Below are 27,993 nucleotides of genomic sequence, written 5' to 3' on the forward strand. Positions count from 1 at the left end.
GACAATACCGAGCTCACGTCACAAGTCAAAATGTCAGTCCACTCGCCATTGAAAACCATTGGATTTAAAACTCATTGTAATTTGATTTGTGAGGATTATTTTGATTTCAAAAGGTAATGAAATGGCGTTTGACTACTATAACGATCTGCTTTCTTTAGATGCTAGCCACAGGCAAAAGCAATACAACACGCCGCCCCATCCAATACTCATTAGAACTTGTGAAAAATGCATGAGATGTAGACCAACTAAATTCAAAAGCAATGCGGTAAATGCCACGGAGAAGGCGGGACTTCCGACTTCCTGGTTTTAACACATCCGTTTCCTGTTTGCGACGTGTGGGCCGCGACCCAGTTCTTGCGCTTCCTCCTTTGTGACCCTCGGTTGCGGGTTCCCGTCGACGGGTGCGAGTGTGTAATGTGTCTGTCTCAGTTGTCCAAAGCATTTCAGACAGTTGGGAAGCCGTGCGATGGATGGGAGCGCACGGTTAGGGGGCTTAGAGGTGGGGGTGCGACTGTTGGAACGCGGCCATCAGTGGGCGAAATCGACGCTGATGTGTGAAACCCGGAAGTCGGAAGTCCGTGGCATCTCCGGCATTAAATATGCAACAGTCACTCATGGTAGTATGGCAACACACCACACAGTGGCGCCTCTTTAATTTGTTCTGCCAATAGGTCTCACTCCTGGCCCCGCCCTCGGCCTTGCCTCTTGTGTACTAAGGCCGCTCTCGCAAGTGACACGAGGTACCAGTGAGTTGTTGTTTTTATCACTAAATAAGGAGTACCTGTGGAAACTACAAGTTATTGCTCCCTTTGGCTATCAAACAACACCTGTCCATGGCTAGCTATAGCAGCTATCGAGAAATGATTTCCATGTTGTTTCACCCAACATGCCAATATATATATTTTTTTTAATCGAGAGTCTTTTGTCACAAAAACTTGTTGACTTTGTTTTTTGTTTTGTTTTTGTTTTTCATCCAGAGATGATCATTGATTAGTGCAAGATGTTATTTTACAGTAGATGTTTAGTTAATTTTATATTTATTTAATCTTAAATTCTGTTTGTAGTTAGGATTTGATTTAATGTGTACCTTTTTTCTTCTTCTTTTTTTTTACATAGTATCCTGTTTGTCTATGCCTGGACCTCGAGTCTGAGTCAGCTGATTGATTGCCAAGAGAGTTTGACGTATGCATTTTTGAAACTATGTTTTTGCAATTTCCCATTCATCCATCCATTTTCAAAACCACTTATTCCTCACAAGATGACTCCAAATCAGCAAGATCATTTTGAGATGCGCTTTATTTACTATAACATTCAAAACTTTGAGATGAAGTGACAGGATAAATGTTGTTATGCGCACTGAGTAGTGCAGCTGCAAGCGAGATGGGCTTGGGTTGTTTCCCTCAGATCCACGCTGTAGTTGAAAAAGTCCTGGGGGATGTTGGTGCTCTCTGTGCATACGAAGAGATAAAAGCCATATGAGGAATCTGTTTTATTCTTTTGCTGCATAATTTGTCAAACACTCACCTTTGGGTGGACAGTGGAACCCAATGGTGACGGCGGTGGTCTTGATGGGGAGGCAGCCAGGCAGGCAACGCAGTACAGGCTCAACAGAGAAGCATTTGGACTCCTGGCCATGGACATTCATCTTTTTCTCCAGCTGCACAGACTCGAGCTTCATGCGACACTCTGCAAAAAGAAATGTGAACGTTACTTCTTGCAGGTGTCACTTTGCATTTGTTTCAGGCGTAAATGGTTCATGTTGTGTATTTCACCTGTGGTGTCCCGGCAGTTTTCGGCAGGCAGAACCCAGGAATGAGCAAAGCTAATGGGGTTCTTAGTCACATGTCCGCTGGACGTGCGGTATTCCTGTCTTATCTCACCATCGGCCTTGCCACAGAGTCCACAAGTCTTTCCCTTAACCCAGTCCGCAATTTTAATCTGCATGGAAACACGGAATCAACCATTCAGTTGTATGTAAAACAGATCTGTTGATCATCTAATTCACACGAGCTTTAAAGTTATTGACCTTCCAAGAAGTGCTGTCAAAGTAGACTTCATGAAGTCCCAGGCTTGGGGCGTAGACAGAGATGCCATCGTTGTTTGGTCTGATCTCAATTTGACCTGGAAAAGCAATTGAGACTCCATTAGGTTCAATTGGTAGTACATTGAAAGGACATGAGAACAAGAAAGGATGACTAACCTGATGGGTGACGATATGGCAGATTGCTGGTGGGAACCTCCCTTCCATTAACCTTCACAACCACATCGGTGTTCCTCAGGTACAGGTCAATATCACTAAGTGAAAAGTGAAAGTAATTTAATTTTTTTTTTTGCATCGTCATTGCTCATTTAGCGCCACTTGGTCCTATTTCAACTTACATATCAGCGATTTTAACGTTAATGTGGTTGCGCACATTATCGTCCTTCCTCAACAAGACCATGAACTTCATTTCCTCACTGCAGTCCTGAGCCAGAACTTGGTAGCAAAACTGAGGCATCTCGTTCTTGTACTTCCTGCGGTTGAACGTGGTCACTGTGTCTTTGCTGAAGCTACATTCAGCTGAACGAAAGAGGAAAAGAAGACAGTTAGGTATACAAATAGTCTGGGTTTTGAAAGGGTTATTGACTGTCTGTAAACGTAGTCACTAATGCACGACACAAGTGTTTTCTGTGTTGCATGTACCTGCGGCAGCCTTGGAAATCAAGTAACGGACTTTATCAGCCACGTCATCAAAGGGTGTCAGTCCTTTCAGCTCGTCCAGTGGCAGAGCAAGGGGGAGACGCAAAGCCATCTTATAGATGCTGCGCTGTAAGCACAATTGTACAATGGTTAGGAATCATCTTTTGAAACAAATCATTGTCTATCCAGAATTACTGCGTTGTTCATACAGTTGGTGTCTTGAAAATCAAATCCAAGGTCCTCTCGGATGTTGCGGCCACTGTGAATGACAGCTGATTGACACTGTTGACGTCCTTGCCGCGGATGAATCTGTCCAGCACGTAATCAGGAATGTAGTGATACGCCCTGTGATGGAAGATTTATAAAACATTTTACAGACGTTGTTGTTGTTTTTTATCAGTCTTTGTGCTTGTTTGTGGTGCATACTTCTTTGCGTAGTGTTTGAAGGCACTTGGGATTTGTTTCCATGCCATTCTAAGGCGAGCAGCTGGGCTTTGACCAAGAAGACCAGTCTCAGCGGTGACTGTCATGTCATACAGTCTGCCTGGCTCTCCCCAAACAATTTGGGCCTTTCGAGATACAACAGATTGCATGTAGCCATTGATAAAGACACCGGTTTTTTAATTGGAAATGTAGGACTAGAAGTTTTCTCACTGTGACTTTGTGCTTGCTGAGCAAAACTCCATCAACACGGAGCCTCCAGTTGTTATCAGGAGCAAGGACAGCCAGGATGAGCTGAACTCGAGCATTAACCTTGTCTGCGTAGCCAGTGATTTGGTATCCCTGGACCTTTTTGTCGGTCCTCACAGCTTGCAGGATGACCACAAAGGCAGGAGCATGTTCATCACCAAGGAATTTGTTCTACGAGAAGAAAAGCAAAACAAAAGCTATGCCATTTAGCCAGATCATTTGATGTATGTATGATCATCCTATGTCAGATCAAGTTTCACCTTGCTGTAGAGGGCCTCGAGACTTGAGCCGCTGCTTCTGCTCTTTTGAGCCGATGAGGTAGCCTTGGACTACAACAAGATAAGATTGTAAACATTAAATCTGCACCTTCATGATTGTGCCTGAGCAGCATATTCATTGCTCACATACCTTCTTGTGGTCCCTCCGGAAGGTGCGCTTTTCATCAATTCGCTGTCGAGAAGAAGAAAACAATTCAGAGAGTCTGCAGTTGTCCAGTCAAATCGAAAAGATCTGTTTTGGCATGCTTACCTTTGAGACGTGACGACTGGAACGGGAGGAACGAGAGCTGGCGCTGAAGAGAGATTCCAAACTAGATGCGGAGCTGGTGCTTTTAGCAAGCTTTCTGACGCTGCTTCTGCTGCTCCTGCTGCTGCTGCTGCGTTTGCCGACGCCGTGTTTGCTTCTGCTGCTGCTGCTGCTGCTGCTGCTGCTGCTACTGCTGCTACTGCTGCTGCTGCGTTTGCCGACGCTGTGTTTGCTGCTGCTGCTAATTGAGGATGAAGATGACTTGCTTGAAGAAGAGGAAGATGAAGAGTTGCTATTCAGGAGTTTCTTGAGCTTCATCAGGACTGGTCTTCCCTCGATGATTTCCTCTTCACTCAGGGTGATCTTCTTGATGATCTTCTCTGCAGCCTTTGGTCCAACTTGAACCAGCATCTCCAGTCTTTCAATGGATTCTTCTTCATCTGAGATTGATATGAAATTAGTGAATTGTTTACCTAATGTACTTTAGGCATGCAATTCCGAGAATTCTATTACTTACTCCGCTTCAGTGACAAAGAGACAGAGTGCTTTCCAGCCATTCTGTACAGCAGAACATCCCTGATAAAAGCAGCGTTGTCTGTGGCAACTTTGACGCAGCCTCTCAGTCCAGTTCCGTAAGCTTGGAAGCAGTACTTCTTAGAAAATGCTCTCATTCTAAGGGGTTCTGTTGCCATATCCTCCGGAATGATCTCTGAAGATGCAGCCTATTGAAAGGAGAAGACGGGTAAATGTCAGTCTCGCCTTTTCCATACGCATTACTGCCTGATATTTAAAAAGCTTACCAAACTAGCAGACCGAGAGGAGCTTCTTGAGGTGACGATTTCCTTTGAACCTGGTCTTATGTATTGGGTCGGGATGAGAGGGGTGATTCTGGCATTGGGAATATCTTCAACGTTTCTCACCACAGCATAGCTCACAACCCTGTTAAATGCATCAAAGTCTTGTTTTTTGTTACCCCTCTCAAATTAAATCCTGTACTGAAACGGAAAGTAAAGTCTTACTCAATAGCTGCCATGTCTTCAGGTACGGAGACAGGTAGAGCTGAAATCTTATATAGACCCTCATTGACATCAACTCTTGCTGAAATGGAGGCTGGTACAACAGCGTTAATCTTGGCTCTTGAGATGAGGGCAGCCTGGAAAATTGCAGTGTTCACTCCTATCACAGCAAACATGTTCGCAACGACGCTAGAAAGAAAGGATGTGGTTCAGATGTTACGATCCAAAAGAAAATGTTTGATATCACTATCAGACTTTGTATTCACCTTGGTTTGATGTCAGCCATAAGCTCAATGTTGGTCTTCAGGAGCTGGCGGAACTCAATAGGCTCTGGCAGAGCTGGAGTTGCGGTTGCCTTGACTACCAGAAAGCAAAATTTGTTTTGTTTTCTCTTGGGTTAATAAAAAATAAAAACATGTCACCAGCAGAAGTAGAGCTGTTTGAAAGGCAGTACATACTTTTAACAGCTGCAACAGTTACAGCAGCAGTGTACAGGCCTAGCTCCATTGGAAGTCCAGCAGCTGTTGGCATGATGCGCCTCACTTCAGAAACCAGCATGGGCTTTACGACATGGAAAGCTACTCCTGCCAGCAGAGATCTGATAGCATCCCGACCAAGCTCCTGAGCAGATGGCGCCTTGGCCAGCTGTGCAGAAAGAAGGCATCGTAATATAACTTCATTGTGAACATGTTTTGGGGTTTTGTTGTTTTTAACTTTAGCTTTCTTTAAGACTTGAAACCCCCTTAGTTGTTGGCAAGTCTGAAAATCTTTCAAAGTAACAGTACCGCGATGGCCTGGTTGACCAAATCCTGGTTGATGTCGGCGAAGGCAATTTCTTGTCCGAAGAACCTGACGTAGATGGAGGCAAGAGGCTTGCTGGTTGGCACGGCCCTCCAGTCAAGCAGCTGTAAAAACACAAAAATACAACCCGACTTAGAACAGACCTGCACTGTATGACATCCAGTAGATTTCTGTTAATGGCTTACAGCTTTGATGACACGCTGCATCTTGGTGATCCTGTTCGCATCATCAGCCAATTCATGGTTTTTCAGCAAAGCCTCCTGGAGTCCCTCAGTTCTCACTCCAACCTAGCAAATTATTAACAATGTCAAATTGAATATACAATATACACTCGTAATTCCAAGTAAGGGATCTTTAGAATGTTACTTCAAAGACGTCAGCAGCAGCTCCAGCAATGTAGGCACTGGTCTTAGCCACAATGGTTCTTGGCAAAATGGTGGCAGCATCATTGATGTAGAAAGTACTGGCAGCAGCACCAATCATCCAGGAATCTGGACAAATGCATTTAGTTAACAGCAATAAGGAATGTGGAGGCATGTAAAATACTGTTTTGCTCTTACTGCTATATAAGTCCATCTGAATGGCCCTGCTGAAGCGGAGGCTCAGTCTTTCCAGTTTGCGGCTCAAGATTTTGACTGCAACGTTGCAGGCAGCGGCACTGTAATACAAATTTGCTAACATTAGTTTATATAAGACAAATGTGACTATGAACATGGTGTGTCATTAAAAGGGTTTTTACATGGAAGCATGGTTCGGGGCGGTGCTTCTGGTCAGGGACTTCATGTGAGAGTAGGTGAAGCTGGCCACCTGCAAGTTCTCCTCCATCTTCACAAGGTTGGCAAGACTTGTCACTAAACCAACCGGTGGCCGTGTCTCGAAGATAACGATGCACGCGAGCATGCGGAGCTCAGGGTGAAGAGACTTGTCCATATACAGCTGAAGAGCAACTTCCTGGACCTAATTTAGGGTAGACATGCACAGGGTATTTTGTGAAGACTTAAGTCGTTTGAGAATAGGAATAGAACATTCAGATGACGTCAGGTAAGGGCAGCATCAAACCCTTTGTGAAAGATGATCCATTATCCATACCATTTTTGGTTCCTTCTTGGCGATATTCCTCAAGGCCATGATTGCCTCAGCGTGAACTCTAGTGGGTAGGCTTGTAGCTGCTGTGCCATGAATGGGCAGGACCTTTGTGATCGGCTTTAGGCTCATTGGATGGCCAGCGTTGCTCAACGTCTTCAAGATGGAAACCATTTGCCATGTGTCGCCCTTGGAGATAGCCTCCGCAAGAAGGGTGTGGATGGGCTGTTGGAGAAAAGGACAGGATTGTTTCTCCTCTCATTTGGAAATGAAACTAACCAGACCAAAATGCTTCATGTTAAGCTCATTTCACCTTGACCAGTTCAACAGGGCAGGCGGTCTTTTCGGCACAATATTTCGAAATCATGGTGCCATAGCCAAGCAACGTAATCTCAGCCAGAAATGGGTTCTTCTTTATCTTCGGGTTGACAGTCAACCTCTGATAGAGAGAAATAGTGGAATGTTTCATATTCAATCAAAGAACAATGTTAGGATTGTGTGGGCAGCTTTCCTTACATCAAACAGCTGAATGACCTCGCTGTTGGCTGTCACCATATGAACTGACGCAACCAAAGCTTGAGCAACCTCCATGATGCTAAGTTCATCGGATTCATATTCCTGGATGATGAATCGCAGAGCAACAGGAGTTCCAACTGAAGGAAGTGCATCCAAGATCCATTGCCTGGAAAATAAGAAAGAGAAAGTAAGATCACTTTTGTTTGTTTTTCTTTTATTACTGAAATGCTGATGAATATATTACCTGTGGGCTTTCATCGCCTTGTGCTGGCGCCAAAGCATTTGCAGATCTTCGAATTTGGCCATACGAAGGAGTTGAATGAACTCCCAAAATTTAAGAGGGGCATCGTCATGGACTCTATCCGCATTGTTGGTGATTATATGATTTAGAACCTCCCCTATCTGCAAAGAAATTAAAGTATATCATCAAATATGCTAGGAATTGCATTTCTCCATGTAGACTTTGGTGATCTCTCAAAAAAGTCTAAAGCGGTACCTGAGTTTGAAGGTTGGTGATCTTCACAAGCTGAATGGGTGTTTGCAGCAGCTCGGTGGAGAATTCATACTGGAGGGATCCACGTTGACGATACTCGGCTCTCACAGGCGTTAAGGGACTTTTCTGGACCTCGACGAAAACCAAACGTTGCCTAGGGGAAAGTGAGATCAAATGAATTGCTTGCTAGTCGCCTAACTTTAACATAGATAACGTTTTCATTTTTCATACTTGGTCTCCATTTGAGCAGCTCCATTCCTCTCGTTGAAAGGTGTGAATTGAATCAGCTCATTGACGGATGCTTCCATGATCATGATACCGTTGGGAACTGACTTCAGAACGTAGTTGTATGCGGTTGCTCCTTTGAAGTTCTTGGAATCCTGAAAGACAAACAGTAAGCTTAGTACACCGACGTGTTTCCTTCCATGAACCATTACAAGGACTGATCATGCAGTTACCCGCTGACACTTGGCACATGTCTCAGTGTAGGCCAACCCGATGTCCTTCATGATCCTTTCCTGACAATGGTTCAAATCCCTGGTCTTTGTCAGGAGGATGCGTTCAGCCTTTTCTTCTTCAGTGATGGCATAGAAAGTCTTGCACACACCCTGAGCTCCGGCCTTGAGACAAAAGAAAGCATTTTAGAATATGTTGGGATTCATACTTGTGGTGCGGAAGGCCTCTTTGGTTTACCTCCTGCATCTCGTAGACATTCTGTGTCTTTTTTACGTTGAGCTGCAGGACGTTCAGGATACCTCTGTAGATGTTCAGCACCATGACCGAGACTCCCTCGGGCGCGAACATTTTTCCGACAACACCATTGGTGTACTCAAACTTGATGGGAATCATAAGCTGAGGTGCCAGGACTGAAGTCAGTTTGGCGGCCGGAGTGAAAGTATCCTTGGGCCAGACATCACTGTACTCGAAGAACTCAGGTTCAGCAAGCTACGGTTTCAGACACGAATGTAAATCATTGTGCTTTTCCTACCCAGGCGTTGCTTGAATATCTATTGATCTACTTCACCTTGAGCATGAGCATGTTCGGTTCAATGGCGCTGATTAAAACTTTGCTCCTCACTTTGAGTCCAGCTCTCGCCAATCCTTCCTCCGGTAGACCGCCAAGGAGCAGTGTCTCATATTTGTACACATAAGTCTTACCGGTGGCAAAGTCAGGGGCTTGAAAAGTCAAAGTGATTACAGTCAAAAACACTTTTTCATACAGTACAATTATTTTTTATTAAAGCATAGCTCTTTTTGTGCAATCTATATATCTTGACTATGCAATGAAAAGCATGTATCTCCATATATTATAGTTAGATTTCATTTGTTGAAAGCATAAGAAACATTACTTGTAAAAATTGAATTTCAAACTTACCGAAGTTATGTTGACAGGCTAAAAAGAACGGAACAGAAATGCACAATGAATTATACAGTTGGCCTCACAATGCAAACCGGCTACTTTTTTTTTCAGTTGACAGTATCCAATTGTTATTTTTATTTTGAAAAATGCAAACAAAACATAGATTAATAAGCATTACTATAGAATAAGACACCAAAAAAACCTCTGTTAGAACATCCCTTGATAAAATGCTAACTGAAAAAAAGACTCATTCTAAAGAGTGAATGATATCATTGAGACTTACCCGCAAGGGCCAGAGTCAGGGCAAGCACAACCACTCTCATGGCTGATGGGTCGTACTTGTCGGTACTCACAAGCAGCCTTTTATAGCGAAAAATCGTCCTGCCCAGCTATTTACTTGGTCAAAGTCAAGCATCATTTGTAAATATTTGCTGTCTTCTTGAGTCTGAGCCATTAAAAAAAAACAAGAAAAAAAAAACATTTGTTCATACTATATAGTAACATTTATTCATACCCTAGGCACATTTTGATGAAGTTCATTTTTATTTGTTAAATGTTTATTATTAGCTTAGCTGGAAATGACAAAATGAATGTATTGTATATAATTAGATTAGCATTATTATTATTATATTTTAATGACAGCAATTCTCTCTGAAATGTTTGTTACCCTATCTCAATCATGCTTCTGTTCCCAATTTATAATTGATTATAATACTCTACATTATGTAGAGGTTATAAATAGTGCAAGACAAATGATTTCAGTACATGCATAGATAAATAGATAGATAGAAAATATAACTTTTGCCACTTTCTTGATTAATTTTTAAGTAGAAGACACACACATTTTTTCTTTTCATTGGGCATTCAGTGGGAAGAAGACAACTTATTTAATCCTACCCCTTTTTACACATTCAATGTATAACATAGATGCATTCACCACTTCTGTCAAAAATTAACTCACATTTGACAATTACATTTCACTTCAACTCAAACTTTGGTCAGTAATTTAATCAATTGAAATCGTGTCACGAAAAAGACCAATTGCATCCCTAACAGGGGCCATTTATGACAGAAGCATTAGAACATATTCTGACACGTATCAGATCAATTTGACTTGAAATTGGATGGCAAATGAGCGTGTTTGTTTCACTGAATAGACTTAGCTCAACATGGGGTTCCATTTTGTTTGATTATAACTAATTGTGTTATAGTTACACTACTCAGGTTATATTATTGTATTTTCTAACTTTATAATGATATTTCTTGCAATTCATGAAACTATTAGCGTCCGTCTGTCACATCTATGTCACATTGTTGAAATTTGGTTTCAAAGTTCACACCAACAGGGCACAATGACTATGGTTGTTTGCTTACTTTATTTGATGTGGTCAGTGTGACCATGGATGACATGACATTTTAACAATTGTCAAAGTAGTCCACAAGATACTGTATTTAAAAAAAAAAAAAAGGGGGGGGGGGACGATCAGAGTAACGTGGACCATCAGAATGGCTCTTATTCTTTTTCCTCATAAGACTACGTTGTTGCTAGGCAGCAGTCAGTCATTGGACACAGTCTTTAGTGGTCCAATCGAATCTGCTTCAAACCTTGGGGAATCGCACATGGAGAGCGGTTCGGGAGATTAAGCAGGAACAGAAAGACAAACACACAAACACACACAAAGCAATATGTCCGTGTAGATTCTCAGTCATCCAGGTCATGGTAATCTGCAATGGTTGAATCAATGCAACTCTACAGGGCAAGTCTTGTTGTCTTGATTCAACCTTTGCATAGCACACACGGGCAATTACAAAAAAAACACACACACAATAACTACCATGACACAAATGTATTTATAACATAATAATTATATAGTATACATTAAGTAACTGTGTAAAATATAGCACAATAGCCAGTGGTGGTTCTGGCATGAATGACTCTCAGGCCGGGCAGCCACAATGAATGCCCCTCAACCCGAACCCCACAGCCAGGACAGCGTACAAGTACCAAACGCTGGACTTATTATGCTTTTATTGGGCTTTGTTTTACAAGACAATAACAATATTGGGTAGAGAATATTAATACAAATGTTTAACAGTTAGTTGACCTTAATTACAGCATTGTTTGATGACACTGACTGCCCCTTAGCATTGGGTCACATTAGTATGGAAAGTACCAAATTAATTATCATCTTAGTTTGGTGTTTGAGAAGCAATTAAGATTTTTTTTTAAATGCATGAAGATTTTTTTTTTTTATATATATATATATAAATAAAAATAACTTTATAATTTGTGTCCAATTAAGTCCGACAGAAAATGGGAAGTGTACACGTTATCTGCTTCGGGTCCATAAAGAAACATGGAAAAAATATCACAATGTGAATATATGGCTGCCGAACGATGATGTAATAGGACCCCATTTTAGTGTAGAAGAAGTGGTAAATCTTTGTAATTCAAATAGAGAGTGAATTTTCAGTTCTGGGATCTCTTTCTTGAATGAGTCTTTCTCCTTCCAATCTAATGTTTGACATGGTATAGATTTATTTTTCTTCATGTGTTTTTATTGGGATTTTGTTTTACCTGTCTATTAACTATTACTTTGTATGCAGCGATGGTTGTTTTAAAGTACTTTATAAATAAAAGAGAAATTAAAATAAATAGTGAAATTAAGACTGTACATACTTTCAACACATATAAGACTCAGATCATGAATTGAACAAAACAACATAAAAACAAAAAGGCTCATATACTCTGATTTTCACTGAGACTTGACATAGACGACTTTGGACATTCCCCAAACCTGAAGAGAGGGTAAACTGCAAAATCCCAAGTGGGCATGACATTATGTCGTTTTGTGCAAAGAGCCAAAGGGCGCCGGTTTTGGGAGGGAAAAAACACACACAAAACCGGTGCCAGTTCTTTGAGTCTTTTCCAGTAGAGGGTGCCATTTATGTATTCCGCCCTGGGCTCATATCCCTCGTATGAAAAAGCCTGCTTGGGGGGCGAGGAAAACTTGGTGGGCCTTTGGGCTAATAAATCACTGCGAAAAAAAAAAACTGTGAGCACAACTGTATAAGAATAGGGATCATTTTGGACAAGACAGACCTTCATTAAAAGGGCTTTCTGGTGTCCATTAAATAGTTCCACTGAGAATATTCATTCTTCTGGTAGTCACTGTTAATGCAGCGAAAAACCCGTAAAGATTTGCTCAGAACTTTTTAATAGCGTCATTGATTGTAAGACTGATATGAGAGAGAGAGAGAAGGGCGGGGTGGGGGGGAGAAGGCTGGAAGAGAAAATAAAACATGCTCAACTTTGAAAAGTGACTTGACAATGAAAATGGTGGGGTTGAACAATAGAATCAAATTTACTTTGAACAGCGCTCTTCCTTCCTGTATTTGAAAGCAGGCACTTTTAATCTCTTCTTAACCAGATGGCCTATCGCGCCGAGGTTAAAGGGATACTTGACTCATTGAGCTATTTTCAGCAGTAAAAAGTTAATGTTTTGTCCAGAATGAACTTGTAAACATTATTATTCTTGTACAATTAAGTCTTTAAAAAAATTATTTTCCTACTTGCTGTCGACAGAAGATGACATCACCTGTGCTGAGGAAGTAGGTAACGACTAATCATGGGGCACCTGTTTTCTGGGTTTGGTCAGCAAAGTGAGGCATGATTGGACGTTGCCTACTTCCTCAGCACAGGTGATGTCATCTTCAGTCGACAGCAAGAGGAAAAATTTGTTTTTAAATATATTAATTGTACATGATGACAAATAAGTTATCAAATTCTTCCTGGACAAAATATTAACTTTTTATTGTTGAAAATGGCTCAATGAGTCAAGTATCCCTTTAAAGACATGTGGTCTACAGTTCAACTCGGAAGAGTGCACTGCTAGTGCATTATTTATTCATTTTAAGTTTTAGATCTCATTATACCTCTACATTTGTGAAAGTTTGGTTGTGTTAGAGTAGACAATATTAAGTATTGTACTCTTTGCGTGTTCAATTAACTGAATGGTGAGATCCTGGTGAAGAAGGTATAGTTATAACAGAAGCTTCTGATCACACAATTGAAGTCACCCAAGCAGTGTTCAGTTCAAAAGTGTGTCTCTTTCTCCAGCCCACAGTACATTTATTTGCAACTCCGTGAAAACAAGAGAATTCCTCTCTCCTCCCTTCTGCAAGTTCCCATAGCTATAAATCAGATTAGAGAAAAACAATCATACATCAGCCTGTCTCTTCCGACAGACAGATACCAGACAACATACACTCCCTTCCAAATAGCGGATGCACGGAACCCGTTGCCCTTCTCCTCTCATAAATCTGAGACAGATAAGAATGCAATTCTATTCATTGAGCCATACTGCTATAACTAAATCCAAAACGGCTAAAATATAAATTGAAACTGAAAAACAATGTTAATAACTTAACATTCCCTCATTTGAGCTCATGAGAGCTCAACACATTAAAACATTTTTTTCAATGGTTGTGTGATAAAAAATAATTATCCTTAAAACATCCCTTTAGCAGAAGAGGAGGTAGTTTAGCAATTATATGACATTAAAAAACAATTTGATACATTTAAAAGATTTTTAGTGGAATAAGCATAGCATATGTGAGGCTTAACATAAAATGTTGTTCATTAAAAAGTGTCGCAATGTATCGGCAGACGAATATGTGTTCTTTGAAGCCATCTTTGTTGAATGAAAAAAGTGACGCAATAGTTTTTCTCTTCTTTAAGAATCTGGGGTAGACTACCCAAATTCTTCGATTTGTCACCGGGATTATTCTGCCCGAAAATGTGACTCTTCGTGGAATGATTGCCCAAGAAAAGGCACTTGACTTGATCCGTTGAATGATGTCAAAACGATGTCGAAACGGCCGCTCCAGAACGAACACTGGGTCAGCTGACGTGGCTCCCAGGTCGGAGGTGATAAGATTGATGATCATCAGTTGATGAGATAGCCGGCAGCTCCTTTCCAGTTGTGGAATTTCGTCTCTCCTTTCAACCTGAGAGCGTCTCTCCTTTCAACCTGAGAGCGGAATATGTTTTTAGTCTTCTCATAAACCCACATAAATTTTATTTGGAGGAAAAACCCTGATAGTTTTTGTTAGTTGGGATTAGTAAATGTTATTTGGTTAAGATCCGTAGGTCCTGTGCTGTTGGAACAGGAAAAGATCTATTTTTGTGACATTAAAATAGAACCCAGCCTTTGATTGAGTTGAATGACATTCGCTCATTCATTAATATAAGACAGAGCTTGTAAATATTTATTTTTCAAATAGGTTTTGTTCAATAATAGGATTTTTTTTTTTTTTTACCACGACTAAATTTGTTCTAAATTTCCATAACTGTGCCTTTCACCATCCTGAAAGTAATCATTTTACTAGCATATCATATATTCTCTTCCCAGAATCCCATGACCGGCCGAATCCTGATGATCCTGGAAAAAGCACATATATTCATATTATCTATACTCTTTTGCAAACACTGGGCTCCAAACATTACATTTTTCAAATGTGATTCTGAGATAAAAGATATAATATAATATAATTACCTTCATTCGGCGAATATGCATTATTGTCCTTGCTTGCTTCAGACTTACTTTGCGATCGATTTCCTCTGGTAGATTTCTTCATATTCAAACTGTGGATTATCACTTCAAAACCTTTTCATATTCAAACTGTGGATTATCACTTCAAAACCTTTTCATTTTTTTAATCTACTAATTCGTCTACATTGGTTAATTTCTTAAACATAAACTCCCTCATTTGACAAAGATCCACTGATTTTTTCAAACACGTCAAGATAAAAGGAGGATAAAATAGAGACCTCATAACTCAAAAGACGTCGTAAATAACACAACCCTCTAAATCAGGCTATGAGGTAAACAAAAGAGCTACAAAACACTATAAAAATGAGCACAAGCAGATACAATGTAAGACACTAATATATGATGACTTTGGGGCCATAAAAAATAGAGGTAACCATATCAATCTAATTCTCCTAGAGTTAAGCAAACTAAAAATTATTTAAACTGCTAATCAACCTCACCTCTTTTACAGATTAGTGGGGCTTCAGGATACAAATTACACAAAACTTACAAATATCTACCATTTCCTAGATTAAATCAAACTAAAAATCATCTTCAAACTGCTAATCTTTTACATATTAGCGGGGCTCATAAAAAACACAGCACACAAAACACTTCTGGGATTCATAAATCACAGTGCTGTGAAAAAAAAAAAATCAAACTTAGCCATCAAACTCTTAGTTAGTCTTTTACTTGTTACCACTCATGTTATTCTATAATTTATTTTATACTATAGCTGCAGCTGGACGAAGTCCAAAAAAGTTCCTCACGGGGAAAATAAAAGTATATCGTATCATATCATATTAATAAAATTCCCATTGTACCAATTCAGAAACTGATTCTCCTAAAAATATAGGCAAAAATTTAGTAGGCTATAGATTGAAATAAATTTTCTCAATCCCTCATTTCAAATTTACATATGTCGTTTTCAATTTCCTGAAATATCTTGCTATAGATCACAGTTCCCCACTCAACACATTAAAAATGCCTTGCATACACCGTGCAGCATTTTACTGACTGAAAACAAAATATTAAAATATTAAAAATCATTATCATTATGTCAATTTCAAAAACATTTATAAGTCCTTATTCAACTATCTTACTTCCAGCCACAGCTATACAGATGTAGGCATAACTATGTCAACTCAACACAGCTCAAACAAAATGCCATTATTTTATCATTATTCTTTATTCATTTGTCCCGAAAAGGGAAAGTTAACAAATTAACCATCTTCATCAATCATTAAAGTGTAAAGACTATTGGCTCAGTCACTAAAAAAAAATAAAAAAATAAAACACTAATTCAATATTCTTCTACAAAAACTCAACAATATCTTTCAAATACTATTACTTATTTTTATTGTTTATCATTCCTCTCTTACCATTTTGACAAAAAAAAAGTCCCATTACGAGGACACATTATGCTCTAACGCACAGCCCCCTCCTTTTTTTCTAACCTAGAAACGGGGGGGGGGGGGGGGTGAATCTTAACATTATACATCGCAAAACCTATTTTATCACATTCCCATTAATAAAACAAACGCCACTATCACAACAGTCTCATCTCACACAAAAACAACACCAAACTTAGTTAAAAATATTGAAGAAAAACAAACAAAATCCCCATATGCAAACTTCTCACTCACAAACCCCCACCTTTTAAAAGCTAGGTCACATACTCAAATGCATACGCACACACTCTTTAATAATTAGAAAATAATAAACGGTTTTATTCTATAAATTCGTTGTCTACAAATCTTATGGCATTTAAACCGCAGTTTTGTACGGTGATTTCAATAAACGGGTTAACTTCGAACAAACCACCCGTAAACTGCTCCACAAATGCTGGAGTCATTTTAGCATCAAATTCAGCCACTACATCATCATCAGCAAAAAAAATACAAAAGTCTGACGTACCATTTTGTCCAGCGAAGGCTTTTCATACAATCGATCCATAGTTTGTTTGTTCATTTTTTATCGACGCTTTTTTTGTACTTTCTCCGCATGGCTGCGACTCACACGTCTATAAACCGGAAGCGCATTCAGGACAAACCATTCTGTATCCGGGTCGAAATCGCCTCCATTTTGTTTATAGGCTATTTTTACTTTCGGTTTCAATACAGTGACGTCTCACTTTTAATATAATAGTTCAATAGGTGAACACATATGGCCACACAACAGACACACATAAGAATCACGTGACCTCTCGTCTATACACAGCGGTTATCCAATCCCGCTGAGCTAAACTGTTCTCCATATATTGCAAAATTTTTGCAAGGCGCTCATTTTCAAAATAAATTGTCACGCGCTCACGAATCTACCGTAAAACAAAAGGAATTCATACGGTAATCCTGACCCCAAAACTACAAAAGTAGGAGCGCCAAAATTTAAACTAAATCTTTCACGTAATCTCTCGATTGCAAATACAGTGATACAAAATCCAATCATCGCTGTAATCAACCTGGACCCCTCAATACTGTTCAATTTCAAACAGGCGCTTTTTCAAAAAACATATTACGTGATACGAGGACTTTCACACCAAGAGCCATGAACAATTATGATACTCGTCCTCCAATTCGGCCAAAACTGCTTAAAAAACAGAAGCGCATACCATAATCTTCGCGATCCCTAGCAAAAAGAAAGACTTTTTACGTCATCCGGCAAACCCTTTTATTCAATATATATTATGGTCTAAGGATTCTTCATAGCGTTGACGAAAAACAAAACAAATCAAAAAATTAACCGCTATTTCTTCCTGTACAAAAAAAGCTTCATCTCTTTGAGTCTGCATTCACGTCACTTCTAAATGCACCACTCCACGACGTGTTTAGTTCAATATCGTCGGAATTATCAACTCTCTAACGACATCAAACTATAACTTGTTCACACAGATCTCATTTAAAATTTAGACAATTTGGAAGACGAAAAACCAGTTGCAGCGGACCCAAACAGACAGAACCTCTCTACGTGGATAAAAATCTCCACTTACCGTACTTTATTTATTTAGGCCTAGAAGTTCCGCTCGTCCGTGAACGCCGCATCTAGCTCCACGTCAAAATACCACCATCCGTTAGAATTCAGCGGAGGAGACCATTCGTTATAATTCAGCGTCGGGGATCACCATTTGTTAGAGTAGACAATATTAAGTATTGTACTCTTTGCGTGTTCAATTAACTGAATGGTGAGATCCTGGTGAAGAAGTCCCTTTGCAAAGGTATAGTTATAACAGAAGCTTCTGATCACACAATTGAAGTCACCCAAGCAGTGTTCAGTTCAAAAGTGTGTCTCTTTCTCCAGCCCACAGTACATTTATTTGAGAATTCCTCTCTCCTCCCTTCTGCAAGTTCCCATAGCTATAAATCAGATTAGAGAAAAACAATCATACATCAGCCTGTCTCTTCCGACAGACAGATACCAGACAACATACACTCCCTTCCAAATAGCGGATGCAAGGAACCCGTTGCCCTTCTCCTCTCATAAATCTGAGACAGATAAGAATGCAATTCTATTCATTGAGCCATACTGCTATAACTAAATCCAAAACGGCTAAAATATAAATTGAAACTGAAAAACAATGTTAATAACTTAACAGTTGCTAGCTGCCTTTTACTCTGCTGACTTGGTGTGGTCATTCTTAATAAAGACGAGTGAAAATGTAACTCGACACTGTTGATCACAAAACATGACAATTAGGGGGTGAACGACTAGAGTTTTTGTAACTGAAGCTAAGGTGACAATATTCGAGTGAACGTCGACTAATCAGTGACATCTTTTTTTTTCAGTCTCAACACACTGTGTGTGCAACAAACTGGATTTGACTGTTATTTGTATTGTAAAAGATTTCCTAAAAAAAAAAGAAGTCCTTGAAATGAAAATAAAAAAACTCTGTACACCTCTAAACACAACAAACTCGCTCACTCCCCCCACCCCGACTTATTCGTTCAAGTACAGTACATACAGACACTCGTTCAGCCAATCACATTCAGATACCTTCACTAACAGTCGGAATTTGTACAACTCTACCACAACTACAGAGTCGCTACTTGCTAGTTGCTACAGAATGTGCCAAAAGTATATTGTACTAAAAAAGAACAAGGGAGAGGGAATTTGTTTTTTTTTAATATTGTATTATTAATTGCAAACTTTCATTTGTGTTACGTGGATTGTTAGAAGAGTTTTATAAGATCCGACCGTATTTAACCTGAAAGTATCAGTGAGTCCGACTGGTGACTGCATACCAGCTGGAGCTAGTCTTAAGGGAGAGAGAAACTCTAGTAGGATGTTTTACAATGAAAAGGATGTTGAGTAACCCCAGCTTGTCTCCGTTTTATTGCGTAAGCAGACACAACAGATATTGCTTGACATTCTTCTATTACAGGAGGGTGTTTGGTGAATTTGATGATGGTGAGGATTTAGGAATGCTCGTCAGTTGGCTTTAGCAGATGCTTTTCAGTGTGTTTGTAGTAGTGATGGAAAAATGAAGCTTCATGAAGCATTTGCGATATTTTTTGACTCCTCTAGATGGCACTCATGATTCAAAGATGCAATGCAAATGTAATCCATTTTCATTGCACTTGCCTTTATCTTTAAACCAAGAGCACCATCTAGAGGAGTCAAAAAATATCGCAAATGCTTCATGAAGCTTCATTTTGCCATCACTAGTTTGTAGCACTTGTGCTTTTGTCAAATTTGAGGATAGATTTGTGATAAATGACCGTGCTACAAGTTTCATTTTTCATCAAATATTTGACTTGCAGCCCATCCAGGGTGAAAACAGAATATACCACATGAATTAGACACATCACACAGATCTTGCCATTTAAGTTTACACTTTATTGTGATAGAGAGTAGCGGTATCAATGGAAATGAACTTTGTCGGACTGACTAAGCGCACTGAGCAGTGCAACGGCAGGCTATGTGGGCTTCGGTTGTTTCTCTCAGGTCCACACTCTTCTCGAAGATGCTGCTCATTCCCTCAGAACGGTTCAGACGGGTATCTGCGACAGTATACAGGTGGTGAGCAATGAAGGTGATTGAACTTTAGAGCAGCATCTGGTAAACATCGTCGTGGACTCACCAGCCGGCAGGCAGTGGAAGCCGATCGAGACGGCGGTGGTTCTCAGGGGCATGCAGCCAGGCAGGCAGCGCAGCACGGGCTCGACAGAGAAGCACTTGGACTCTTGGCCGTGGACGGTCATCTGCTTCTCCAGTTTCACAGACTCAAGCTTCATGTAGCACTCTGGAAGACGTTGGCACACAGTTGTTAGTTGGCACGTATCGCATCAATGGTCGAATGCAACGGATTTACCTGTGTTATCCCGGCAACTCTCGGCGGGCAGAACCCAGGAATGAGCATAGCTGACTGCGTTCTTGGTCAAACGTGTATTGGGTGTGCGGTACTCCTGTCTGATCTCCCCGTCGGCTTTTCCGCAGAGTCCACAGGTCTGTCCTCTCATCCAGTCCATGACTTTAACCTAGACAAACGAACAGTGCGAGCAGGGTCAGTTTCCTGTACGCTGTCGCTGCGCTCGACCTTGAACTCATTACCCTCTGGAGCTCGACGTCAAAGTACACTTCCTGAAGACCCAGTTTGGGAGCGTGGAGAGCGATGCCCTCTCCGCTTCGCCTGACTTGAATGTCAGCTGAAACAACCGCACCAACAAACTGTTTATTAAGCGGCGACTTGCAAGACCTGAAGCATGAGTAAAAGAGGAAGGAAGAGCAAACCTGATGGATGACGGTATGGCAGATTACTCAGAGGAATTTCTTCTTTGTTAACCCTCACCATGGGAACACGGTCCTTCAGATACATGTCCACCTCACTGATGGATAACAAATCAGACATGTGAAAAAAGCTCACTTTTTGGCTCTCCGTGTTCACTTTTGGTTATAAATACGCCCTTACATATCTGCAATCTTCACAATGAGCATGTTTTGTTCACGTTCTTGGTCTCTCTTCAGCAGAACAATGAATTTAGCCTCCTTGGTACAATCCTGAGCCAAAACCTGGGGGCAGGAGTGAGGCATCTCTGCCTTGAACTTCCTGTTGTTGAATGTGACCACTGTGTCCTTGATTACTTTACACTCAGCTGGACAAAGTAAGCAGATTGGTTGATATTAACCACAGGGTTTGAGAGGCGTGTGACATCCAGGTCAATTTATAGGATAAGTCAACCCACCAACAAATTCTCCTCAATATGCAGTCCCATAAGTCTAAATACGGTACTCTGGATAATATATTGTGCTAATGGTATATGACTTAAGCAGCAAAATCCAGCAGTTTTTATAAATATCAGAAGGCGTACATTTGGCCTCTTGCTGTTGAGTGAAAATGACATCATAGTTGCTCAGGTCTCAGGCAACAACCAATCGCAGCTCAACTTGAGAAAACAGGTAAGCTGTGATTGGTCGTAGCCAGAGACCTGAGCAGCTGTGATGTCCTCTTCAGTTTACAGCAAGTGGCAAAATGGCCGCCCCCTGAGAAGGATAAAAACGTCTGGATTTTGCTGCATAACTCATATTCCACAAATGTAATATCAATCAGAACGTCATGTTTAGATTAGTGAGGTCACATATAACATTATTGTCAAGAAATGTTTAAGGTTGACTAAATTCAAGTAACAAATTGTGAATTAAGCCCCTTAAAAGGGAAATAATGTCTTTACCTGCATGAGCCTTGCTGACCATGTAGGAGATGGTATCAACCCAGCTGTCCTGGTACGGCTGCAGCTCTGACGCAGTGTTTCCAATGGGCAGATAAATGGGAATCAACATGCCTTTTTCGAAGATGGTTCTCTGTAAATGACAGGTTGTGATTTGGAATCTGAGTGGCACTGATAAAGCACGATCAAAAATATTGTTTACCTTTGGTGTTTTGAGGACAATATTCAGGCTTTGTTCCGTAGCAACCGCCACTGTCAGTTTGATCTCATTTGGAGCATTCTTGACCTTTGCCTGGTTAATTCCGGTCCGCAGAACGAATCTTGTAATGTATTCAGACAACCTGGACATTGTAATAATAATTTTAAAAAATATCAACATGTGACCTTGTGATAAATTAGACTATTTGATATGTGCACCAGACTATGACGCTTACTCCTTTTCATAATACTTCATGCTGGTTGGAAGTTTGGCCCAAGTCAGCTTCAAACGCAGTGCTGGCAGTTGCTCAACAATGCCAGCTTCAGCCACGAGCTCAACCTGGTATTGTTTGCAGTTAAGACCCCAGGTAATCTTGGTCTAAAAATGTTACAGTCACATCCCAGCAGTTATCTCTGATTCAAAGTCAGGCGAGAATATATCAGATGTTGTCCTCTTACCATCATCTTGTGGTTGCTCAGCTTCACAACATCAGCACAGATTCTCCAGTTGCTGTTCTCGGCGAGGTTGGCAAAAATTATCTGCACTCGGGAAGTCTCTTTGTCAAAGTAAGCTGCAATCTGGTATCCTTGTTGCTTGTGGTCGGCTCTCACAGCACGGACGAGGACAGTCACGGTTGGGGTGACAGCACTAGCAAGGTACTTAGCCTTAAAAAAAATCACACAAAGATTTGCTTCAAGAAAGCTTTTGCCAGTTGAATGCATGTGACTGGTATTGATGTGCGACTCACCTTATTGTAGATGTCCTCAAAACTGCGGGCACTGCTCTTGCTGCTGCGGCGTGATGCAGATCGTGAATGCTGCAAACAAGGTAAATATTTAATTGACTGAAGGAAAATGCTTCTTTTTTTTTTTTTAAGTGCAACAGGAAATACCTGGTGGATGTGGGTCTTGGTAAAATTCATGTCATACAGTTCTTGCTAAAATTGTAAAAAAACAAAACAAAAAACACGGTTATTCTTCTTTTTAGACCTGATGCGGTGCTTTCAGTAGCTTTGGTCTCACCTTTGATCGAGAGCTGCTGCTGCTGCTGGAGGAGCTGCTGGAGGATTTGCTCGAACTAACACTGGATCTGCTGCTGGAAGATTTGCTCTTTGAACCAACACCGGATCTGCTGCTGGAGGATTTGCTCGAACTAACGCTAGATCTGCTGCTGGAGGATTTTCTGTTGGGATTTTGCAACTTGGATGCCTTGGAAGTCGGGTCAAGGATGTCAGCCACCTTCCTCGTTTTGCGAGATGAACTCGAAGAGCTCTTGGATGAGCTAGAAGCGCTTGAGCTGCTGGAGCGAGAGCTGCTGGAGCTGGAGGAGGTGCGGTTCTTCAGACCAGGAGCAAGGATCTTCTTCAGTTTCATCAGGACATTCTTGTCATCAAGAATGTCATCATCTTGACTCAGGTCAATGACTTTGAGGATCTTTTCTGCTGCTTTCTCTCCAACCTGAATCTCAATTTCAACTTTCTCGATGGCCGGTCCAGCAGCTAGAACCAAAGGCAGAAATGGACTTTTTAGTAACCACTATTTATACCAGTGACTTCATCCATTCTTTACACTTACCTGGTGCAACCTCAACAAAAACGGAATGTTTTCCAATGACGGCATAGAGTGGAACAGGTCGGATGAAGGCCGCATTGCGAGATTTGATCAGAGCGCATGCCTTGATTCCAAAGGTTTTGCTTTCTTCACACAGCTTCTTCTCAAAGGCCCTGATGAGTTTGTTCATTTTGCTCGATGGGTTCGAGAGGAGCTCAGATGACACTGACTGAAACAGCATAACCGAGAAAAGAATATTGCTTTGCAGGAAGGGTGGTTAAACACACTGACTGGACTGTGACTCAAACTCACCTTGCCATCAGTCATAGAGGACGCCATCCTGGAGGACCTGGATGAGCTCTTCTTTGAGGACTGCGGTGTAAAGTCGGCTGGAATCATTGGTGTCATTTTAGCAGCGGCAAGGTCTTCCACATTTCGTGCAACAGCGAAGGTCTCAACACTGTTGGGATGCAGCAAAAACAAGAACATCAGAAATTACAAACATGATTAAGAACGTGTCAGAAAAATGTACTGTACATACATTGCAGATGCAATCTTATTGATGCCCGGGACAGGCAGGAAGTCAAACTTGAAGTTGCCCTTGATCATGTCAAGCCTCGCTTCGATCTTTGCTGGGACAATAGTGTGAACTCTGGCTCTTGAGACCACAGCTGCCTGGGCCCATGGCGTATTCACACCCATGACTGCATAGGTATGCATGGAAACACTGCCAGGCAAAGAAATATATCATTTTTGGTACCATTTTTGTAGAGCAATAAAGAGGATATTTCAAGTGTATTTGTTTACCTCGGAGTAAATGCAGCCCTCATGCTGATGTCAGACTTGAGAAGCTGGGATGGGTGGAATTTCTGAGCTATCGGTGGTGTCACAGTGGCTTGGACTGTGGAAAAGAGACACGGTTATTCAATATAAATCAATGTTTTGCATCAGTGATAGAGAGGCAGCGATCCAGCTTACGTTCAATGGCCGCGGTCAACACAGATGAAGTATAGAAACTGAGTTCCATGGGCAGACCGACAGCAGTAGGCAGGATGCGACGAACCTCAGCAATCAGCATTGGATGAGCGTAATTCAATTTGGTGCCAGCCATCACCTGATCTAAAGCCTTCCTTCCGTAAGACTGAACTTCTGGTCCGGTGACAAGCTGTTGACAACATATGAGACACAGACTTAGGGCTTTGCGTTGTGACCTTTGAGAGGTCTTCAAGACACATACCGCCATGAACTGGTCAACCAACGCTTTGTCGACATTGGCAAAGGCGATCTCCTGTCCGAAAAGTTTCACATGTGCCGAGGCTAGGGGCTTTCTTGAAGGCTGGGCCCTCCATTCAGAAAGCTGGGATTGGGACGCAGAGAGAAGCATCAACATATGAATGTTGTGGTTTCGGTGAAGGCCATGTGCCATAGAAAGATATACTGTTAACTCATTCACTGCCATTGACGGCTGTACACGTCAATGACATTGAATGAGTTAATGTACAATAAATCACACAAACTTACAGCCTTGAGAACGTTTTTCATCCTGGTGATCCTATCGGCGTCGTCAGGAAGATCTTGGACCTTCAGAAGGGCTTCCTGGATTCCCTCAGTTCTCACTCCAACCTGATAAGGTAAATATTCTTGATTAAGAAAAAAAAAAACTTCCACCATCATATGCCACCCTAGCCTCAGAGCTTTAGCTGTCATTATACCTCAATGACATCAGCATAAGCTCCTGCCAAATAAGTACGAGCTTTGGCCACGACGGATCTTGGCAAAACAGTTGCAGCTTCGTTCACGTAGAAGGCACTGGCAGCAGCACCCACCATCCAGGGGCCTGCAGAAACAAGGTTGGAAGCATCAACTCACTGATTTGGAAAAGCTCGACGTATATTAATATTGCGTTAAGGTCTTACTGTAATAGCCATCAGCAAGGAGCGCTCTGCTGAAGCGATAGCTCAGTCGATTCAGTTTGGGGCTGAGGATTCTGACAGCAACGTTGCAGGCTGCAGCACTGCAAATGCAAGGACATTTAACATAAATGAACTCTTGGCAGTGACAGTGAGAATTGCAAAAGAGAAATAGGACTGTTTTTAAGGTACTTACACAGGTACGAAATCAGGAGTGGTGGACCTGGTCATTGCCTTCATGTAAGAGTAGACCAAGCTGGCAACTTGGAGATTTGGTTCTCTCAAGACGGCATCAGCAAGGGCAGTCACCAGACCCATTGGCAGTCTGGTCTCAAACAGCACAATGGCAGCAACCATCCGGAGCTCTGGGTGAAGAGCTCTATCCATCAGCAGCTGAACAGCGACTTCCTGGACCTAATCACAAAAAAGTACCGTTGCTCGTAACCAAACAGCTCCCAGGAATTTTGTCATTGAAGGAAATCAGAGCATAGATTTTCACCATTTTAGGCTCTCTCTTTGCAATGTTCCTCAGGGCCAGAACACCTTCGATATGAACTTGCAGTGGCAGATTAGCAGCAGCGGAGCCGAAGCGAGGTAAGACCTTCATGATTGGCTTGAGGCTGCTAGGATGTCCTGCATTACCCATAACTTTGAGAGTGAGAATGATGTCCTTAATATCACTCTTGGAAACCGCGCGGGCAACCCAGTCATGGATGGGCTGTGGAGGCAAATAAAAAGATGTCAGTGATGCGACAACAACAAATTCATTTGTAAAAAAAAAAAAGCAGAAGTACAAAGCCATCATACCCTGATGAGGTCCACTGGGCAAGTTGGGTTCTCTGTACAGTATTTAGAAACCATGCTGCCATATCCTAGTGCAACAACCTCTTGCAAAACTGGAGTTTCCATAACCTTTTGGTTGTCACCCAACTCCTGGATTGAGGTTAATACATAAAAAAAAAACACATCACAAATCCAGATTTTTGTTTTCTTTTTGTTGCATCGACTCAAGACGGCGTGTAATATTGACTTGCCCGTAGGATTTTGATGGCCTCCAAGTCAGCAGTCACCATATGCACGGCTAGCATCAGAGTCCGAGTTGTTTCAGCAAAGCTCAGCTCACCAGCAACAAATTTTTCCTTGATGAACCTCAGCGCAACATGAGTGCCAACGGCAGGGATAGTATTCAGGATCCATTCTCTGAAAGAGAAAAATAGGTCATTATTTGGGTAAAGATTGGTTATATTTTTAAATCCGTGTTGCAGCCACCTATGAGCCGGACGCGATTTGAATTGTGTCCAGAGGGCCTCAACTGTCTCATATTTGGCCAAACGCAACAGCTGGATGAGCTCAATGAACTTCAGAGGTGCGTCTTCATGCACTTTGGCCACGTTGTTGGTCACCAGGTGGCTCAAAATCTCGACAATCTGTTCATCGAAAAGAAAGCCAGGGTGAAGACAAAAACCTTTTTGGAGTCGAGGTTAATAATTAGTCAAGTACCTGAGCCTCAGCATTGGTAATCCTGAGGAGCTGGATGGGCGTGTGAAGCAGCTCACTGCCAAACTCGTACTGCAAGCTTCCGCGGTGGAGGTACTCGGCTTTGATGGGCTCCACTGGAGTTTTCTGGATCTCCAGGAATTTCAAGAATTGCCTGAGGAACACAAGAGGCACTCGTTATTGAAAGCGCTCTCCTTTTGTGGGACACCTTGTTGTTTATTTGGAGTACGTACTTAGCCTCCATCTGGGCAGCACCGTTCAGGATGTTGATGGGAGAGAATTGAATCATCTCGACAGAGGACACCTCCAGGATCAGAGCACCTGTGTCTGATGGTTTCATCACATAGTTGTATGCTGCTGTTCCCTTCAGGGCACTGCCTCTCTACATGAACAAACCAAAAAGATGTTAGCGCTATGAAACACAACACTGTGGCTGACAACTGATATGACTCGCGCTTACCGCTTGACACTCGGCACATTTCTCGGTATAAGCCATGCCGATATCCTTGATGACTCTCTCCTGGCAGTGGTTCAGGTCTTTGGTCTTGGTCAAAAGGACTCGCTCAGCCTTGGTATCCTCAGTGATCACATAATGAGTCTTGCACACACCCTGTACGCCAGCCTATTCCGCCGCCATCAAAGAATACACGTCAGAGATTGTAGAAACGAATCATGGCGTCCATAAACTGATCAGTCGTACCTCCTGAAGATCATAGACGTTCATCGTCTTTTTGATGTTCATTTGGAGCATGTTGAGGATTCCCCTGACGATGTTCAGCACGGAGGCAGAGACGCCGGCCGGGGCAAACACTTTGTTTACAACGCCGTTGGCGTACTCAAACTTGAGCGGCGTCAGGAGTTGAGCTGACAGGGCTGAGGTGAGTTTTGGGGCTGGGACAAAAGCATCTTTGGGCCAGATGCCGCTGTACTCAAAGAGCTCCGGCTCCAGGAGCTACAAGGGAACGACAGCGAGTTGTCACATAACTTTGCGTCATTACGTGAACGTCCTGATGAAAACGTGTTGTGCTACCTTCAGAATGAAGGTGTCAGGAGTCATTGGACTGATGAGAACTTTGCTTCTGATTTTGAACCCAGCCCGAGCCAGACCTTCCTCGGGAAGTCCACCCATAAGAACTGCTTCATATTTGTAGCTGTATGTCTTTCCAACAGCAAACTCTGGAGCTGCAACAAAAGACGCAATGCCGCTTTTCAATTCAAGTAGCAACCCAAAAATATTTTCTTATTTTTAGTCAGGGTTTACTTACCAATTTTGACCTGGTGGCCAGCTGGATGAATAATAAAAATGCAAATAAAGGTTAGTATACATTCTAGGACGACCAGAGATGGTAAAACAATTGAGAGAGCGAATAGACATACCCACAAGGGCCACAGCCAAGGCTAGCACGAGTACCCTCAT

At 41.7% G+C, this 27,993-nt stretch overlaps 2 protein-coding genes across 3 annotated transcripts; both read right to left on the bottom strand.

Moving 5' to 3' along the window:
- Positions 1 to 1,278: 1,278 nt before the first annotated feature.
- LOC147165800 (vitellogenin-1-like) lies at positions 1,279 to 9,492 on the bottom strand. 2 transcript variants are annotated; one of them, XM_086088746.1, is made up of 34 exons: positions 9,448 to 9,492; positions 9,180 to 9,197; positions 8,829 to 8,980; positions 8,498 to 8,749; positions 8,263 to 8,424; positions 8,036 to 8,184; positions 7,808 to 7,958; positions 7,556 to 7,713; positions 7,312 to 7,477; positions 7,109 to 7,234; positions 6,802 to 7,020; positions 6,452 to 6,669; positions 6,273 to 6,370; positions 6,079 to 6,203; positions 5,898 to 5,999; positions 5,697 to 5,816; positions 5,370 to 5,556; positions 5,178 to 5,271; positions 4,915 to 5,100; positions 4,696 to 4,834; positions 4,413 to 4,617; positions 3,899 to 4,335; positions 3,779 to 3,820; positions 3,631 to 3,699; positions 3,335 to 3,541; positions 3,107 to 3,249; positions 2,890 to 3,025; positions 2,684 to 2,807; positions 2,380 to 2,560; positions 2,201 to 2,295; positions 2,027 to 2,121; positions 1,773 to 1,938; positions 1,525 to 1,686; positions 1,279 to 1,448 (listed from the first exon to the last, which is right to left on the bottom strand). In XM_086088746.1, exons 1-34 carry the CDS (start codon positions 9,485 to 9,487, stop codon positions 1,348 to 1,350), a joined length of 5,025 nt encoding a protein of 1,674 aa, XP_085944872.1. In that variant the 5' UTR covers positions 9,488 to 9,492; the 3' UTR covers positions 1,279 to 1,347. The 2 variants fall into 2 exon arrangements, with proteins under 2 accessions (XP_085944872.1, XP_085944871.1); XM_086088745.1 differs by having other exon boundaries at positions 6,079 to 6,370.
- A 10,117-nt stretch (positions 9,493 to 19,609) lies between these two features.
- Positions 19,610 to 27,993, bottom strand: LOC147165801 (vitellogenin-2-like). Its single transcript, XM_086088851.1, has 33 exons — positions 27,954 to 27,993; positions 27,607 to 27,758; positions 27,277 to 27,528; positions 27,037 to 27,198; positions 26,810 to 26,958; positions 26,580 to 26,730; positions 26,349 to 26,506; positions 26,114 to 26,279; positions 25,887 to 26,012; positions 25,579 to 25,797; positions 25,276 to 25,493; positions 25,086 to 25,183; positions 24,882 to 25,033; positions 24,691 to 24,792; positions 24,407 to 24,526; positions 24,148 to 24,334; positions 23,977 to 24,070; positions 23,711 to 23,896; positions 23,482 to 23,629; positions 23,194 to 23,398; positions 22,642 to 23,117; positions 22,512 to 22,556; positions 22,368 to 22,436; positions 22,078 to 22,284; positions 21,855 to 21,997; positions 21,623 to 21,761; positions 21,424 to 21,553; positions 20,664 to 20,847; positions 20,486 to 20,580; positions 20,306 to 20,400; positions 20,067 to 20,232; positions 19,836 to 19,997; positions 19,610 to 19,755 (listed from the first exon to the last, which is right to left on the bottom strand). The coding sequence occupies exons 1-33, from the start codon at positions 27,991 to 27,993 to the stop codon at positions 19,643 to 19,645; spliced, it is 5,109 nt and encodes a 1,702-aa protein (XP_085944977.1). The 3' UTR covers positions 19,610 to 19,642.

Source organism: Leptonotus elevatus, chromosome 11 (genome assembly GCF_054856555.1).
Source record: "Leptonotus elevatus isolate MCC_2025b chromosome 11, RoL_Lele_1.0, whole genome shotgun sequence".
NCBI classification, from domain to species: domain Eukaryota; kingdom Metazoa; phylum Chordata; class Actinopteri; order Syngnathiformes; family Syngnathidae; genus Leptonotus; species Leptonotus elevatus.